The sequence below is a fragment of the Suncus etruscus genome, chromosome 19 (genome assembly GCF_024139225.1).
Source record: "Suncus etruscus isolate mSunEtr1 chromosome 19, mSunEtr1.pri.cur, whole genome shotgun sequence".
Taxonomy (NCBI): domain Eukaryota; kingdom Metazoa; phylum Chordata; class Mammalia; order Eulipotyphla; family Soricidae; genus Suncus; species Suncus etruscus.
Window position 1 is genome coordinate 28,257,372 of NC_064866.1, and position 18,986 is coordinate 28,276,357.

The following is an 18,986-nucleotide window of genomic DNA, read 5'->3' on the forward strand; positions in this document are numbered from 1 at the left end:
CCGTGCTTAAAGCCAGAGTTCAGTTCAACGGAGACCTCTCCTCCAAGACAGAAAAAACCTGCACCATGACTATGACCTTGGGGTACTGGGACATTCGGGGGGTAAGTAAGGAGCTCAGGGTGAGGGTGGAAAAGGGACATGAGGGGTGGTTCTGGGTGTGTTTTACTACAGTTACTAGAACCCAGGCCACTTCTTATGAACTGTGGGTTCTGTTAATGTGGAGGGGTGGTGGGCATGAGCTGGGTGGTAGGTGGTATCAGGGAGATTTCATGCAGTCTGGTCCCCACTTGTCTGACTGTGCTGTGTTTGTGTTTCCCAGCTGGCTCATGCCATTCGCCTGCTCCTAGAATACACTGACTCCAAGTATGAGGAGAAGAAGTATAAGATGGGAGATGGTAATGGCTCCTAGGCTGGAGTGTTTCTCTGTCTCCTCTAAATCATAGCATAGCACTCTAGCCCTCTTGTCCCTCTGTCTCCCCTCTCCATGAGTGATGACTTTGCACCCCTTAACCCCTTGCAGCTGTTTCCTAGGATGTTAGAGGAAGTCCCTGCCCTGGAATTAAAATTTGGAAGGTCCCAACTAGAGCTTTGCTTGAATCCTGCCTAAACCTTTTCCATGTTGGTTTCATATTCTTCTGCCTGTCGTTTTCCCTCTAAACTGGAATGTGAGACTTAGCTCAAATTACAAAGCCTCCTGTTCTGAGGTCATACTAAATCAGTTGCAGCTCCCAGAGTGAGGACTGGGCTCTAGGAAGTTTGTTCTCACCCCACCTTCTTCACCACAGCTCCTGACTATGACAAAAGCGAGTGGCTGAATGAAAAGTTCAAGCTGGGCCTTGACTTCCCCAACGTATGTGCAGGGTTCGGTGGAGCGTTGGGGGTGTGGGAAAGTCTAAGGGACACATGTTATCTCCTGTCCCAGCTGAGAGTTCTCAGGATCTGGTGCCTCTGCCCTCCTGAGATTCTGGGGCGCTGCCTGGCCTCTCCCTGTTTCTGGGCTCTAGTTAATTCACTCCTTTGACAGTTTACTTAAGCATACCTGGGCCAGTGGTTCCCTATGGGAATGCAGGTGGGGGTACGGGGATCTTGGGGTTCCTGTGACATGCTCTATTGCCTTTCAGCTGCCCTACTTAATCGATGGGCCTCACAGGATCACCCAGAGCAATGCCATCCTTCGCTACTTGGCTCGCAAGCACAACATGTGTGAGTGCTGGTGGAGGGTGCAGATAACAGGTGGGCCTGCCCAGGTTGGCCTGGGGGTGCTGAGGGGAGTGTATGTTGTGTGGGTACAGGTGGGGAGACGGAAGAGGAGAAGATTCGTGTGGACATGTTGGAGAACCAGATTATGGACACCCGCATACAACTGGGCCTAATCTGCTACAGCCCGGACTTTGTGAGTTCCTCCTCCCATGTAACATATCTCAGGGCTGGACTGGGTTGATAGCTTTGATAGGAGAGGCCATGAATTTATCTAATAAAATCTGGCCTTTCTAAGTTCAGTTCATCTTTAGAACTATGAATTCTAGAATTTTTCTAAGTTCTACAGACTGACTAATTTTTAAAAAATTTTTATGGGCCATACCTTTTGGAAGGTGCTACCTTCCAAAACCCATATATGGAAAGATGGCGCTATGGGGCAACAAGTAAGGCCCAACAGGAAGCAGGAGCAGTTCCATAAACTCTGTGCTCTGCGCTCAGAAATCGCTCATGGCTGTCTCGGGGGACCATATGGGATCCTGGGGATGAAATCCAGATCTGGGTCGGCTTCTTGCAAGGCAGATGCCCTACTGCTGTGCTGTCCCTTTAGTCCCTGCAGACTGACTTCTATATACTATATGGTGTTCAGTGACACTGAAGCTCTTTCCTATCTGGTAATGATAGGAGCACTTCTGGGGCAGGAATTTGTGCCTACGGGACCTCTCATTAGCCCAACACCTTCTCTGGGAAACACACACAGAGGCCTATGACTTTCTATCAGATCGAATTAGCAGCGCTCTTGTTTCTCTGCCTCCTGTCAGACACTCAAGCCCTTGCACTATATTCCTTCATTCACCGCCCGATATCAGGAATGAGGGCACTTCTGCCTATTCATTTCTGTGCTTCTTCACTACAGGACTGGCTGGCTAAAATCTTGTGGCCTTCTGGGTCTAACAGGTGGGGAAGTTGGGTATTGTGGGTACAGCGACAGATGAAGGGACAATGTGTGCAGTGGATTGACAGACATTGACACACCCGGGCAGAGGGGATAATCACAAATGCATGGCGTCAGAGCCTGGGGCTCATCCCATTGTTCATGGGTGCATGATATTTACACATCAATATGGAGGGTGAGAAGGCACTCCTCGATGAGATCTAGGTGTGACCAGGAGGTGTGATGGTTCTGATTTTGTGTTTTAGGAGAAGCTGAAGCCAGGGTACTTGGAAGGGCTCCCTGAGAAGATGAAGCAGTACTCACAGTGTCTGGGGAAGAGTCCCTGGTTTGTGGGGGACAAGGTAATGAGAGATTTACAGGTGAGGGGTGTGGTCACATGTCCTGATTTGGGGCTCATTTTTCCTGGTATCGCTGCAGCTCACCTATGTGGATTTCTTGGCCTATGATGTCCTCGATTTCAATCGCCAATTTGCTCCCACCTGTCTGGATGCTTTCCCAAACCTGAAGGACTTCATGGCGCGTTTTGAGGTATTTTACCTGATGTCCCCCACTCCCCCCGCCATTCTATTTTGGCTCTTTCTGAACCAGGAGCATGTGTGAGAGAAGGGATGGAGGCCCTGTGGAGGAATTCAGGGGAGCACTGCAGGAAGAGTCAGAATGGAATGGAGAGAGAGCCAGGCTACTTTCCAACCCTTTTGGGCTTCTGTGTGGGGATTGAGGAAGCTGCTTCATGCCTGCAAGCATCAGTTTCCCTTCTAATAAGCTGATCACCAAGCCTCTCTTATAGGATGAATGTTGATTCTAATAGCCTGTCATGATCTCAGGCTCCACACAGTGCAGATTTTAACTATGGTAGCAGAATCATGTCATATATATATATATCTATATATATATCTATATATATATATACACACACATATATTTGGTTTTTTGGCCACACCCGGTGATGCTCAGGGGGTACAACTGGCTATATGCTCAGAAATTGCGCCTGGCTTGGGGGACTATATGGGACTCCGGGGGATCAAACCGCAGTCCATCCTATGTTAGCTACATGCAAGGCAAACACCCTACCACTTGTGCCACTGCTCTGGTCCTGAAACATGTCATTTTTTATGGCCATATCTTATAGGGGCTCCAGAAATAGTGTCTGTGTGGCCCTTTGCTGGCTTCATAGGTCTCACAAGTAGTCAATCAGTGTGTGAGTTCAGTCAACTCTCAGAGCTAATCTGGTTTTCCTCCCTCTTAGGGCCTGAAGCAGATCTCTACGTACATGAAATCCAGCCGCTACCTTCCAAAGCCCATATGTGGAAAGATGGCGCTATGGGGCAACAAGTAAGGCCCAACAGGAAATAGGAGCAGTTTCATAAACTCTGTGTGGAGACTTGCAAACATTTAGACTTTCTGAATCCCAGAGTTACTCTGTTGTTATTTATCCTCCTTCCCCCCCTCCCTTGACTCCTTGATGTTGTTTCTTGGTTCCTTCCACCTGGAGCCCGAGGGGCTGTGCTTCCTATGGGGGTAGCAATTGGGTCTGTACCTGAGTTGCCCACTGTGACCCCATCCTAGCTCAGCCTACCCTGGACCTTACCCTAGAGAACAGGATGATAACCGTGTGATGGGGCTTCTGCCAGAACATGTACCTCATTTTCTCTGCTTCCCAATAAAGTCTTCCACCCTCAGCTGTGTCCTGTCTTTGCTCTGTGGGTTCCTGGATTGTGTCTGGAGCTGCAGGCCCTCTCAATTGACAGTAGGAACTTGAATGGGGAATGGAGGGACAGCAGGAGGGAGGATGTGTGAACTCCTTCATGTTCCTTGTGGGATGCTGGCAAGGGCAGCCTCTGAGGTCTCCCCCATCTGACCAAAAAGGCCATGGCTGTGCAGGGCTGAGTGTGTAAGTGAGCAGGGCACTGGGCTGGGATTCCTATCAGGAGTCCTGCTGCTCCCTTCCACTGTTGGCGTCCTGGACTCTTCTCAGGGTTCCTAATTGCCGTGTCCAGGCTGCTGTGACAGTTAGGCCCTGGACTCTTGGTGCTCCCACATGTCCTGCTGCCCAGGTCAGGGGTTCTGATTCTGTATCCCTGTATGTCTAGTGCACTAGATTCTACTTTGTAGCGGCATCAGGAGTTCTGGGGTCCGATCATGGGATTATGAGGAGCCCTCTCATGATCTCACTCAGAGTTGGTTAATGCCCAGTCTATGGAGCCCGGGCATATTAGGTCCCACATGTCCTTTACTTGATGATTTGTTATTAACTTGGTATGGTTAATGTATTTTGGACCTTTAGACTGTACAAAGTCTGTGTAGATGAAGGGATTAAGGTTTGACTATGAGGATGACAGTTTCATGGGAGGAAGTTGTGGGATGTCTCCTTCTTGCTTCATAGATGGGGGGGCCAAGTAGGGCTTGGAGGACTGTGTATAAGTGACACCACCTCTGGCCACTTTGTAGCTAATTACCTTGATGAGGTTCAATTTTTTTTAACTGTTTAGTTTCATTTATTTTTTTTGACAACTTAACCACTTTCCCCGTATCGATAAAATTAGCATCATAACATAGTACATAAAATAGAATGATTATAATAAAAAAGTTGTACAATCATTATATAAAATATAGTTATATTAACTATGTAACATATATCATTATATTCGATCATTATCTCTATTGAATGAATTATATTACTTTTAGTCTGTAACATAATCATATTAAAATAATATATACTATGATTACAGAAGCAATATTGCATTCTATATAATTGAATCAACTGTGGTATTTGCATAAAATAATATAAAACACATACTTTTATTTTATTTTTATTTTATTTTATTTTATTTGGTTTTTGGTTTTGGGGCCACACCCGGCGGTGCTCAGGGGTTACTCCTGGCTGTCTGCTCAGAAATAGCTCCTGGCAGGCACGGGGGATCATCTGGGACACCGGGATTCGAACCAACCACCTTTGGTCCTGGATCGGCTGCTTGCAAGGCAAACGCCGCTGTGCTATTTCTCCGGGCCCTATTTTATTTTATTTTTTTGATGAGATTCAATTTTTAGAGCAGACCTATTTGTGTCAATGCCTAGATTGGATCCCAGATGGTCTCATGTTCATGCTCTAATATTCTCACAACTTCTATGAATTTGTGTATATCTGTGTATATAAAAATATGTATTATACTTATGCATGCTCAATCTAACAAAACAACTGTAAAAATTAAGCATCTAAAATTAATGAATAAATAATAATAATAATAATAAAAAGTACACATCCTGTTTTAACATCCAGAGCATACATCCTACTTTCCTTAATTCCCTTACCCTATCTTCCCTAAACATAGAAGCACATACCCTGTTTTAATTCCCTCTCACATCCTACCCTATTGGCTGACACAGAGTCCACACATTACTCTCCCTTAATATAAATATCCATTTCCCATGGCCCGAAGTTCCTCTCCCGAAGTGGCTGGTGGATGGCTTTTTCTCTACTCAACTGGGATCTGACCTCACCAGTGACTTCTACATTTTGGGATTTGACTTTACCAACATCATTTACACCCTCAAGTACAGTCCTAACATAGCTGTTTCCTTGGACCTTGGGGTTCAGGGTCTTGGAGAGGTACCCCTATTTTGGTATCTGCAGGTGACATGATGTAGCTCTGCTGTGTCTCAGGGGAAAGTGGAGGCAGACAACTTGGAAGAACTTTTAGAGATGGAAGCAGCTGGGCAGTTCTGCTGAGAGGCAGCATTTGGGGACAAGATCAAGGATGTGAGAACTGTCCTCACCCCAAATTGGAGATCAGGGCTCATTCACCCTGGGGGTTCTGCTGCTCATCTGTGGGATTGATTTCCTCTCTCATTTCAACATTCTCTCTCCTTAGAACAAGGGAGCTCAAGTCCCTTGTTCAAGCATGGGGGCTGCTGAGTGATTCTAGGAGACCTATCATGTAGTGGGAGGACAAAGACACAGAGTGTCCATTGTGCATTCCAGAAAACTCCGCAGCTCTCCCAGCTCTGTATGGAGTAGCATTCTGATGCCCAGGCTGTACAGGGGCTGGGATTTGAGTATATGAATAGGTCCCCAGGAAGGGGACCAAACTGCAGTCTGTCCTAGGCTAGCGTGCACAAGGCAAATTCCTTACACCCTGCACCACTGCTCCGGCCCTAATTAAAATATTTAATTCACCTGTTTAATGAGATTTTTGCTCCTGAACCTCAGTGTACAGTGTCTGCACATCAGGGCTGTAGGACGTTATCTTCATATTCACAAAGGCTTGTAAGCTATCATCTGTGAGGCATGATCGATATGTTTTTGTTTTTTTTTTGTTTTTGGGCCACACCCGGTGACGCTCAGGGTTACTCTTGGCTATGTGCTCAGAAGTCATTCCTGGCTTGGGGGATCATATGGGACACCGGGGGATCGAACCGCTGTCCATCCTAGGCTAGCGCAGGCAAGGCAGACACCTTACCTCTAGCGCCACCTTCCTGGCCCTGATCGATATGTTTTTAATATAGTTAATTTTGGAGAAGACTTGCTCACATACATATGTTGAGCCAAAGATTGACAAGACTCCCAGTGCATACTTTTTCATGTTTTATAAGTATTGGGGATGGCATTCCATGTTTTGAATATAAGTTTGTCCTGTTTTGGAAGATTTTCAATATTACTCCATTTATGATTTTGAGCCAGAATGGCCTTCTGACGGGCAACATCCCTCAAGAGTAGCCGTCAAGAAGCCGGAGAGATAGCATGGAGGTAAGGCATTTGCCTTTCATGCAGGAGGTCATCGGTTCGAATCCCGGCATCTCATATGGTCCCCCGTGCCTGCCAGGAGCAATTTCTGAGCCTGGAGCCAGAATAACCCCTGAGCACTGCCGAGTGTGACCCAAAAACCACACACACACACACACACACACACACACACACACACACACACACACAAGAGTAGCGGTCAAGCATTTGAAGTTGGACACCCATATATCTTTGTTGGCTATATCGGCCAGTTCCATCTCAAGATCAGCTTATTAGAAAGAAAACTGATGCTTACACCTTCAAATGCAATCATAGTCAATAAAGATGGATCGATTGCCAGGAGAGTAACAGAAAAGGATAATGTGTGTTTTTTTTTTCCTCTCTGAACTCAGAATCATTTCGCAAACAAATTTTGCATGGTGGTGATTGCAGACTTCAAATAATCCAAATTTATCCTATCATGACTTTGTTTGATCTCTCTCAGAGAGGGAAAGTGAGACAGGGTGCCTCTCTGTAAATCTTTGACAAATACTGTCAACTTGCGCTCAAATGCCAAAACCTCCTCCAGCATATGTAGGGCTGTGCTTCCTTTTCCATGAAGGGTTGTATTTAGTGTGTTTAGATGTCTACCATAAAGTGTAATTTTTCCAGCTACTCTGGTTATTCCAGCTCAGCAAAGGTGAACTCTTTGCTGGCCAGGAAAGATTTTACTTCTTCTAAACATACGACAAAGCGTTTCAGCACCTCGCCTCTGGATAGCCATCAGACCTTGTTGGAGCTGTAATGCACCCTCTACCCAGAAAGGGGTTCTGATCGTACATGTCTGAAACTGCATCTAGTGTACCTGATTCCACCTTTGTGAGGGGTAGGGGGCCTGGAGTTCTGGGACGGAGCCTCAGCCATCTAATGGCCTCACTTAAGTTTCTGGGGAGAAAAGGATGGTGATCTGGTGTCCCTCTGCCAGTCTGAACTTTCCAACTTTGAGAGAGTTCAAACAAAGCCATGATATAATAAATTGGGATTATTTGAAGTCTGCAATGGCCTGAACAGATCTGAGAATGTGTCCAAGGTAAAGTTAGTCGCATTGGAGTACATCAGAGGACCCTGGGCCTAGGGCCAGGAGATGGTGCAGGGTTTAGGTACTAGCCCCACAGCACATGGTCGTCCCTATACATAGCAGATGTCATGTTGCCGGACCCTGTCCTATATGACTGTATTACTCCAGCAGCAATACAACACCAGCCATAAAAGGGGTCCTTCCCTTTAAGAAATACCTTAATTAACTATTATTGATTGGCGGGGTCAAAGTGAGGTTGGGGGTGGGGTGTCCCTGGCAGTTTCAAGAGGCTGTTAAAGCAGCAATCTGACTGAACTGTTTCTATTCTTGACTAAGGCTTTTCTTCCTGATTTCGACAGACCTTCAGTTGTATCATTTTGGACTGTTTTATTTATTTATTTATTTATTTATTTATTTATTTATTTATTTATTGGTTTTTGGGCCACACCCAGTGATGCTTAGGGGTTAATCCTGGCTCTGTGCTCAGAAATCACTCTTGGCTTGGGGGACCATATGGGACGCCGGGGGATTGAACTGCAGTCTGTCCTGGATCAGCCGCATGAAAGGCAAATGCCAAATAGCTGTGCCACCGCCCTGGCCCATGGACTATTTATTTTTTTACCTTGTTTACCTGTTCCTTGTACCTTGTCCTCAATCTAACCTTCTCTGGTCCCACTCTCTCTCTCTCTCTCTCTCTCTCTCTCTCTCTCTCTCTCTCTCTCTCTCTCTCTCTCTCTCTCTCTCCCTCCCTTCCCAGCCTAGGACTTGTCATATGCCCCTGGACTCATCTTTTAAAAGGCTTGAAGTATCTCATCAGAGTCACCTGCAAGGCCCCAGTGAACCCTTCTCTGGAGCCTGAGAGTTCCTGGAGGTGCATCCAGAACCCCTGAGCACAGCAGCTAGAGAGCCACCTCCTCACAAAAAATGTAGAAAAGGTTTTAGAGAGCCAGAGATATAGGACAGCTTATTGGGCACTTACCTTGCATGCAGCCAACCTGGGTTTGACCCTCCACAATCCCATAGAGTTCCTTGCACTGCTCTGCACTCAGGAGTAATTCTTGAGTGTAGAACCAGGAATAAACCCTAAGAACTGCCAATGACCCAAAATAAAAGAAGAAAAAGATTCTAGAAACATTGAAGGGAGCCTGACACTCTGGCTGCAGCCGGCATAACATCTTATGCTAAAATATTACTATCTACACTATGACAAACTTGGTGAATTAAAAAACAAAGAATGTGGGCCCGGAGAGATAGCACAGTGGTGTTTGCATTGCAAGCAGCCAATCCAGGACCAAAGGTGGTTGGTTCGAATCCCGGTGTCCCATATGGTCCCCCGTGCCTGCCAGGAGCTATTTCTGAGCAGACAGCCAGGAGTAACCCCTGAGCGCCGACGGGTGTGGCCCAAAAACCAAAACCAAAACAAACAAACAAACAAAAAAAACAAAGAATGTAGAGGCTGGAGTAATAGCACAGTAGTAGGGCATTTGCCTTGCACGCAGTTGACCCAGGTCAGACCTGTATTTGATCCCTGGTGTTCCATATGGTCCCCAAACCAGGAGCTATTTCTGAGTGCATATCCAGGAATAACCCTTGAGTGTCACTGGTGAGGCCCAAAAACCAAACCAAAAAAAAAAAAAATTGATAAAAGGAATAGATAGTTTCTTACACCGTTCTGGAAGTTGAATCATGCCCAGTGGCATCTCAGGACTGAGATTCCTCCCATGATATCCGCACTCTCCTCGGCATAGGTTTCCTCCCAAGTTTCAGAGCCTTCTACCCACTTGTCTTCTGGAAAGCACTTGTCTTCTAGAAAGATCTCTACATCCTGAGGAGTGGCTGCCTGGTAGGAAGGTTCTAGAGCCCAGGATGTGCTCTTATCTGGTTACATAAATCTGCTGCTTGGTGTCACTGTAGGTAAGTGTCAGCTACCAGGAACAGCTCTAGCTGTAGCTCCCTGAGCCTCGGTGGGCAATAGAGCATCCAGATGTGGGTTCCTCCCAGTGCAGGCAGATCTGGGCAGGGAGAGGGAAGGAGAAAGAAGTGCTGTGTCTCTTGACTCCAGTTGCTTTTTGCTGAGTGGGACCTTGTGGTGAGCAGAGGTTGCATGGAGGAGAGAACCGGGTCCAGCAGGGTCAGCCATGCTTGAGAGCAAGGGTAACATTCGCATTTTGGGTGCCAGAGTTAGTGCAGGCTGGGAGGGTCAGGGGTTACTGTTCTGCCAGTTATTTCTCTCAGGATTCGTGTGTGTGTGTGTGTGTGTGTGTGTGTGTGTGTGTGTGTGTGTGTGTGTGTGTGTGTGTTGGGGGGAAGGCGGAGCTATCTATCTGGGGGGGGGGAGGCGGTGCTGAGCTCAGGACACTCCCCAGTCCTGCTCTGAGCATAAAGCCAGAGTTCAGTTCGGCAGAGGCCTCTCCTCCAAGACAGAAAACCTGCACCATGACTATTACCTTGGGGTACTGGGACCTTCGGGGGGTAAGTAAAGAGCTCAGGATGAGGGTGGGAAAGGAAACATGGTGGGAGATGCTGGATTTGTTTTATTATAGTTACTAGAGCCCAGGCCACTCCTTATGAACTGTGGGTTCTGTTAATGTGGAGGGGTGGTGGGCATGAGCTGGGTGGTAGGTGGTATCAGTGGAGATTTCATGGAGTCTGGTCTCCACTTGTCTGACTGTACTATTGCTGTGTTTTCCAGCTGGCTCACTCCATTCGTCTGCTCCTAGAATACACTGACTCCAAGTATGAGGAGAAGAAGTACAAGATAGGAGATGGTAATGGCTCCTGGGCTGGAGTGTTTCTCTATCTCCTGCAGATCATAGCAGAGCACTCTAGCCCTGGCATCCTCTTGTCCCTCTGTCTCCCTCTCCCTTGGTCATGATATTGTACCCTTTACCCCTTGAGGAGTGCAGCTGTTTCCTAGGATGTGAGAGGGAGTTCCTGACCCGGAATTAAAATTTGGAAGATCTCGCCTAGGGCTTTGCTTGAATCCTGCCCAAACCTTTCCCATGTTGGTTTCATATTCTTCTACCTGGTTTTATCCCTCTCAACTGGAATGTGAGACTTAGCTCAAATTACAAAGCCTCCTGTTCTGGGCTCATTATACTGATTCAATTGCTTCTCCCAGAGTGAGGGCTGGGCTCTAGGAAGTTTGTTCTCACTCCACCTTCTCCACCACAGCTCCTGACTATGACAAAAGCCAGTGGCTGAATGAAAAATTCAAGCTGGGCCTCGACTTCCCCAATGTAGGTATAGAATTTGGTGGTGTGTTGGGGGTGTAGGAAAAGTATAAGGGACATATATCATCTCCTGTCCCAACTCAGAGTTCTCAGGATCTGGTACCTCTGCCCTTCTGAGATTCTGGGGTGCTGCCTGGCCTCTCCCTATTTCTGGGCTCTAGCTCAATCACTCCTTTGACAGTTAACTTAAGCATACCTGGGCCAAACACTAGACACAGTGGTTCCCTGTGGGGATGTAGGCGGAGGTGCAGGGATCTTGGGGTTCCTGTGACATGCCCTATTTCCTTATAGTTGCCCTACTTAATCGATGGGCCTCACAGGATCACCCAAAGCAATGCCATCCTTCGCTATTTGGCTCGCAAGCACAACATGTGTGAGTATCGATGGAGGGTGCAGGTAACAGGTGGGTCTACCCAGGTTGACCTGGGGGTGCTGAGGGGAGTGTATGTTGTGTGAGTACAGGTGGGGAAACAGAAGAGGAGAAGATTCGTGTGGACATGTTGGAGAACCAGACTATGGACACCCGCATGCAACTGGCCCACATCTGCTACAGCCCTGATTTTGTGAGTCCCTCCTTCCATGTCCCATACCTCAAGGTTTTTCTGGGTTGATGGCTTTGATAGGAGAGACCATGAATTTATCTAATGAAATCTGGCCTTCCTAGGTTCAGTTCATTTTTAGTACTACGAAATTTAGAATTTTTCTAAGTTCTACAGACTGACTTCTAAATGCTATACTGTGTTCAGTGATACTGAAGTGTCCTCTTTCCTATCTAATGATAGGATCACTTCTGGGGCAGAGATTGTGCCTACAGGACCTTTCATTAGCCTAGCACTTTCTCTGGGAAACAAACATAGGGGCCTATGAGTCAGTCTATCAGATCGGCTTAGCTGCTCTCTCATTTCTCTGCCTCCTCTGTCAGACTCTCAAGGCCTTGTACTATGTTCCTACATTCACTACACAACAACTGGAATGAGGGCACTTTTACCTATTTATTTCTGTGCTTCTTCTTTCCTACAAGACTGGCTGGCCAATATATATTTTTATTTTTTGTTTTTGGGGCACACCCGGTGACACTCAGGAGTTACTCCTGGCTATGCGCTCAGAAATCGCTCCTGGCTTGGGGAACCATATGGGATGCAGGGGAATGGAACCGTAGTCCCTTTCTAGGTCAGAAGCATGCAAGGCAAACACCCTACCACTGCGCCACCACTTCAGCCCCATGTCTGGCCAATATCTTGTGGCCTTCTGGGTCTTAACCGGTGGGAAGTTTGAATATTGAGGATATGGTGACAGAGGTGTGGAGTCAATTGACAAACATTGATCCACATTGACACACTTGGACAGGGTATAATCACAAACGGATGACATCAGAGCCTGGGGCTCATCTCATTGTTCATGGGTGCTGCGCTGTTTACACATCAAGTGTGGCCATGGAAGGTGAGAAAACACTCCACTCTGATGTCTAGGTGTGACCATGAGGTGCGATGGTTCTGGTTTTATATTTCAGGAGAAGCTGAAGCCAGCGTACTTGGAAGGGCTCCCTGAGAAGATGAAGCAGTACTCACAGTATCTGGGGAAGAGGCCCTGGTTTGCGGGGGACAAGGTAATGAAGGGTTTACTGGTGAGGGGTATGGTCACATGTCCTGATTCGGGGCTCATTTTTCCTGGTATTGCTGCAGCTCACCTATGTGGATTTCCTGGCCTATGATGTCCTAGATCAGAATCGCCTGTTTGTTCCCACCTGTCTGGATGCTTTCCCAAACCTGAAGGACTTCATGGCCCGTTTTGAGGTATTTTACCTGATACCCCCCATACCCTACTTTCCCATTTTGCTCTTTCTAAACCAGGAGCATATGAGAGAGAAGGAATGGAGGCCTTGTAGAGGAGTGCAGGGGAACACTGAAGGAATAGCCCAGAATGGAATGAGGAAAAACCCAGGCTACTTTCCAACCCTTTTGTGCTTCTGTGTGGGGACTGAGGAAGCTGTTTCATGCCTGCAAGCATCAGTTTTCTTTCTAATAAGCTGATCATCGAGCCTCTCTTATAGGATGCATGTTGATTCTAATAGCCTGTCATGATCTCAGGCTCCACACCGTGCAGATTTTAACTATGGTAGCAGGAACATGTCATATTTGAGGGCCAAATCCTATAGGGGCTCCAGAAATAGTGCCATTTGTCCCTTTTCTGGTTTCACAGGTCTCACATGTAGTCAATCACTGTATGAGACCCTCAGATCTAATCTGGTTTTCCTCTCCCTTAGGGCCTGAAGAAGATCTCTACCTACATGAAATCCAGCCGCTATCTTCCAAAGCCCGTATATGCAAAGATGGCGCTATGGGGCAACAAGTAGGACTGCAAGTAAGAGCATTTCCATAGTGTGTGGAGACTTGCAAGCATTCAGACTTTTCCTGAACCCCAGAGTCACATCGTTGTTATTTTTCCTCCTTCCCCCTAATTCCTGATCTTGGTTTCCTGGTTCCTTCCATCTGGAGCCCATAGGGCTGTATTTTCTGTGGGGGTAAACAGATGGGCTGTGTTTGCCCACTGTGACCCCGTCCTAACTCAGCCCTATCCTGGACTTTGCCCTAGAGATCAGGGTAATATCCCTGTGGTGGGGAGTCTGCCAGCACACGTCCCTCATTTCCTCTGCTCCCTAATAAAGCCTTCCTCCCCCTGCCGTGTCCTGTCTTTGCTCTGTGGATTACTGGATTATGTCTGGTCCCTCAATTGACAAAAGAAACTGGACTGGGGAATGGAGGAACAGCAGGAGGGAGGATGTGTGAGCATCTTCATGTTCCTGTGGACCCTGAGACTAGAAGCTCTGTGGGATGCTGGCAAGGGCAGCCTCTGAATGGGATGGTCTCCCCCATCCCGACCAGAAAGGCCCATGGCTGTTCAGGGCTGAATGTGTGAGTGAGCAGAGCACTGGGCTGGGATCCCTATCAGGAGTCTTGCTGCTCCCTTTCCAGAGTTGGGGCCCTGGACTCTTCTCAGGGTTCCTAGTGGCCCTGTCCAGGCTGCTGTGACAGTTAGGACCTGGACTCTTGGTGCTCTCACATGTCCTCCTGCCCAGGTCAGGGGTTCTGATCCTGTAACTCTAAAACTGTGTGTCTAGTGCACCAGATCCCACTTTGGAGATGGGGTCGGGAATTCTGGGTTCTGGGGATAAGCTCTCTCATGACTTCACTTATTGCTGGTAGAGCAGTTTGTGGATGCCTGGGCATATTAGGTCCCAATTTCCTTTACATGATGATCTGTTATTCTTCTTATTTTTTGTTCGTTTTTTGGGTCACACCTGGCGGTGCTCAGGAGTTACTACTCCTGGCTCTGTGCTCAGAAATCGCTCCTGGCAGGCTCAGTGGACCATATGGGATGCCGGGAATTGAACCAAGGTTGGTCCTGTGTTGGCAGCGTGCAAGGCAAATGCCCTACCGCTGTGCTATCCCTCGGGCCCTCTGATGATCTGTTATTAACTTGATATGGTTAGGGTTTTTTGGACCTTCTGGCTGTACAAAGTCTGTATAGATGAAGGGGTTAAGCTTTGACTACAAGGAAGACAGTTTCATGGGAGGAAGTTGTGGAATATTTCCTTATTGCTTCAGAGATGGGGGTGGCCAAGTAGGACTTGGACGACTGTGTATAGGTGACACAACCACCTCTGGCCACTTTGTAGCTAATTACCTTAAGCACAAACTCTTAACATCCAGGGGACACACCCAATTTCCCTAATTCTCTTACCCTATCTTCCCTAAACACAGAAGCATATAGTCTCAGGGGAAAGTGGAGGCAGACAACTTGGAAGAACTTTCAGAGATGGAAGCAGCTGGGCAGTTCTGCTGAGAGGCAGAGTTTGTCCTCACCCCAGATTGGAGATCAGGGCTTGTTCACCCTGGGGGTTCTACTACTCACCTGTAGGATTGATTTCCTGCCTCATTTCTACCTTCCCTTTTCTTAGATTGAAGCTCAAGTCCCTGGCTAGTTCCCAAACCTGAAAGAATTTGGGTCACTTTCCCTGATCTTCCTTACTTTTCGTCTCCTTTGTGTTTCCTTCTCTCAAGATGTTTCCCTAGTGCTGGAAAGCAGAAGAAGCATTCATGGGATGTAGCCAGGATCAGGTCAGCATCCTATGATGGTCTTTTAGAAGCTTACTAGTTCATAGTTGCATTGGTCCAAAGTGAATTTCTGGGTTCGATTCCTGGCACAATCAAAATTAACTTTTAATTAATTTTTAATTAATTAAATGCAGTAGGGCATTTGCCTTGCATGCAGCTGATTTAGGACAGATGGTGGTTCAAATCCTGGCATCCCATATGGTCCCCCGTGCCTGCCAGAATCTATTTCTGAGTGCAGAGTCAGGAGTAACCCCTGAGTGTCACTGGGTGTGACCCAAAACAAAACAAAATATTCTTACATAGTAGAAGAACCATCACCACTATTTTTTTCCACATAAGGAACAGGAGGCTGGTAGGAAAGGGATAACTCAGCTCTTAAGTTCCCTTGGCCTCTGGCCTCACTGGGCTGTTCCTTGTGGATAACTCAAAGAGAAAAGTCCAAGATCCCTTTCTAGCTCAATTCCCAGCCCTGAGCAGAGCAGGTGAGGCCTTTGTTGGTGTGTGTGTGTGTGTTTGTGTGTGTGTGCAGCTGTGTGTGTGTGTGTGTGTGTGTGCACAGCAATTCTAGGAGATCTGTAATATGGTGGGAAGACAAAGACACATAGTGTCCACTGTGCATTCCAAAAAACTCCTCAGCTCTCCCAGCCCTTTGTGGAGTAGCATTCTGGTGTCCAGGCTGTACAGGGACTGGGATTTGAGTATAGGAAGAGGTCCCCAGGAAGGGGATTTCTTGTCATCTTCTGTGTTAGGGACTGTCCTCCAGTTATTTTGACCCTCTCATGAAGAGAGGGGCTGTGCTTATTTGTACCATGTTCAGGAATCTGATCTCTAGGATGAAAGTCCCTGATAAGGACACAGAATGTGCACAAGGGGGAGCAGCCTGCAGCCCTCCACTGGGCTCAGTGCAGTTAGAGTGTGACAGTGATCAGCTGTGTGGTGGCTGTGGGACCAGGGTTTGCTGAGGGACACAGCTGAGGCCTCCCCTCCTGCTTGTCCTGGTCACTCTGAGTAGTGTTTTGTTTGTTTTGGAGAAATTTCTATTATAGAGACTGATGATTTTATTTTATTTTATTTGGATTTTGGGTCACACCCGGCAGGCTCAGGGGCTACTCCTAGCTCTATGCTCAGAAATAGCTCCTGACAGGCTTAGGGACCAAATGAGATGCTGGGATTCGAACCAACGCCCTTCTGCATGCAAGGCAAACGCTTACCTCCATGCCATCTCTCTGGCCCCAAGACTGATAATTTGAAGCATTAGATAACTGCTTCTTATGTCAACATCTATCACTTCCCACGCAGCATCTCCAACTTTGCATTTTTCTTTTTCTAGGCCCTGCTTCTCAGTCAGGCAGTCAATAGAGTGAATCCATAAGGACTGGTTCATGGTCAGGAATGGCGCCCTACAGTTGGTTGGTTATGGCCCACAGGGTACAGTGGTGTTAGGACTTTGAGTTCTTCAAACTCAGTGGGTCCTTCTAAGAGACCAATTTCCAACACCCCTACATGCCATCTGCTTGGATGGCTGCAGTAGAACTAAGTGTGAGCAGATATGGCCCTGTGAGATGTCTCCGGCCTCGCTTAGGAAAACCAGCAACCTTGAATAAGAAACAGGAAGTTCATTCTCACCAAATTCACAATTATTCAGCACTTTCCCAGACCAGTCTTTGGCCAACCGTGCCATTGTAGCTCTCCACATTCCTCTCCCACTCCTGGTTTCTTTTCAACCTAAGCCAACCGGGCCCACGCTCTCTAATGTTGTTCTCTCTGTCTTGAGCTATCTGCTTGGACTCTTGGCCATTGAGGTTGGCCTTGACCTCTGCCAAGGTCCTGGGGACCAGCATTATCCACAAGAGGTAAGTGGAATGTGACTTTGTTAGGCTGTTCATGAAGGAGATCAGCAAAAATGCAATGTTTTTTCTCCATCCATTGGGCAGGGACTGAGCCCTCAGAATGTAGCTGAAGGAACCTTTTCTTGACTGTGCACTTCAAATTTGTGACCTTCACTGGATGATTGATGCAAATAAATTCTAATTTCTTCTTGTCTATTCTGTGATTTGTCTGGTATTCGTGAGGGTGGGATGCAACCCATACTTATGGAAGGTCTCTCCTCACAGAACAAATCCAGCTGTGAGAAGGGACCTTAGTCTCTCCTGATTCTTAGCGTTAACAGACTTTTTTCCCACACAGTGAGAGAAAGCCTGGGAGCCTTGTGGGAGCCTGTTGGATTGTTTTTCTATTCTTCACACTCTAATCTCCTTGGGCTCCCTTCCATGTTCTGGAGTTTTAATTGTGTGGGTGAACATGATGTACACATATGCCTTTAGGTTATGCTCTTTGTTATCAAATAATTCACTTTTGAATTGGTGCTCATTGGTATTTCACAGACCCACAGACAGGATGTACCTTCTTCATGGCCACAGGTTCACTGAAAGTGCAGCTTGAAATGAAACTGTGTAAAGAAAACTATGTTTTCTCATAGGGTAAGGATGAAAACTAGAGTAATGCTCCTTTGCTAGACTTCTGCTTGCATAAACATTATCTAATATCTAATTCAAGACCAAACCTTTCTCATCATGAACCATTTGTGTCCATTCACTTTGTCTACTCACTCCTGTTTTGGGGCAAGGTGGTCATAGCCTGTCTGGCAACTCAGGGTGGACAATACTCTTCCCTTTTGGGGTGCATTTTCCACCTCCACTCTCTCCCACTGGGACAGTTTATTAGAGCCACAGTAAACCTAATGTGGGATGTGAGAGAAAAGATCTTTTTGATAAAACTCCCTACAGAATGGAGGCAACATGGGGTTGGAAATATAGCACAGTGGTAGGGCATTTGCCTTGCACTCATCCAATCCTGGACAGACAGTGGTTCTAATCCCAGCATCCCTTAGGGTCCACTGTGCCTGGTAGGAGCGATTTCTGAGTACAGAGTCAGGAGTAACCCCTGAGCACAGCTGGGTGTGACCCCTGCTATTGTAGGGGCTCGGCATGAACCCGGGTTCCCTCCGTAGGAGAAGGACTATTTATTTGCCAGATATCCACAGAGCAGCAGCTGGTGGGCTATCCGAGTTATTCTCCCTTTCTGACACCACCGTGATCCAATGTAATTTCATGTTTTCTTCTGTTTATGATCCTATTATTTAGGTTATGTGCAAGCAGACACCACTGCTTATAGGGTAAACACTGCTTATATAATTTTATTTTCTGCCCAGACACTGATGAAGTCTGTTGTGCCACTTAGAGGGCACACGACCTTTCTCTCCACCACTGCTCGAGTGTACTTCACTAGGTGCCCTGCAATACCTGCATTTTTCACCATCACCTTTTGCCAAGTGTGTGTGTGTGTGTGTGTGTGTGTGTGTGTGTATGTGGGAAGTATTCTCATTTCATAACTCTACTGTTTGTGAACCTTCTAAAGATAAGTCTTGATGGGTAAGACTCTCCCTGTGTCTTGTCCCTGCTGAACCATCTCCACCCATTCTTGGATCGAAGTTAAAGGCTGGCATGTAGCACTCCTGCCTGATGTGTGTGTGTGTGTGTTGTTTTTGTTTGTTTTGCTTTTTTGTTCACTTGCATAGGTAGGAGCCAATGAGTAGTACTTTTATCCTAGATTCTTATCATATAGACCAATTAGTTTCAGCGATTATGTAATAATTGAAAAAACAAAAATATCCAAATGGAAACAGTCA

The 18,986-nt window shown here is 46.9% G+C and overlaps 2 protein-coding genes across 2 annotated transcripts; both read left to right on the forward strand.

Annotated features, from left to right (window-relative positions):
- On the forward strand, positions 1–3,831 carry LOC125997360 (glutathione S-transferase Mu 2-like). The gene is made up of 8 exons (XM_049765807.1): positions 1–101; positions 320–395; positions 786–850; positions 1,122–1,203; positions 1,293–1,393; positions 2,398–2,493; positions 2,570–2,680; positions 3,399–3,831. The coding sequence occupies exons 1-8, from the start codon at positions 66–68 to the stop codon at positions 3,486–3,488; spliced, it is 657 nt and encodes a 218-aa protein (XP_049621764.1). The 5' UTR covers positions 1–65; the 3' UTR covers positions 3,489–3,831.
- A 6,492-nt stretch (positions 3,832–10,323) lies between these two features.
- On the forward strand, positions 10,324–13,536 carry LOC125997364 (glutathione S-transferase Mu 2-like). Its single transcript, XM_049765811.1, has 8 exons — positions 10,324–10,422; positions 10,643–10,718; positions 11,125–11,189; positions 11,475–11,556; positions 11,646–11,746; positions 12,694–12,789; positions 12,866–12,976; positions 13,447–13,536. Exons 1-8 carry the CDS (start codon positions 10,387–10,389, stop codon positions 13,534–13,536), a joined length of 657 nt encoding a protein of 218 aa, XP_049621768.1. The 5' UTR covers positions 10,324–10,386.
- Positions 13,537–18,986: the final 5,450 nt, after the last annotated feature.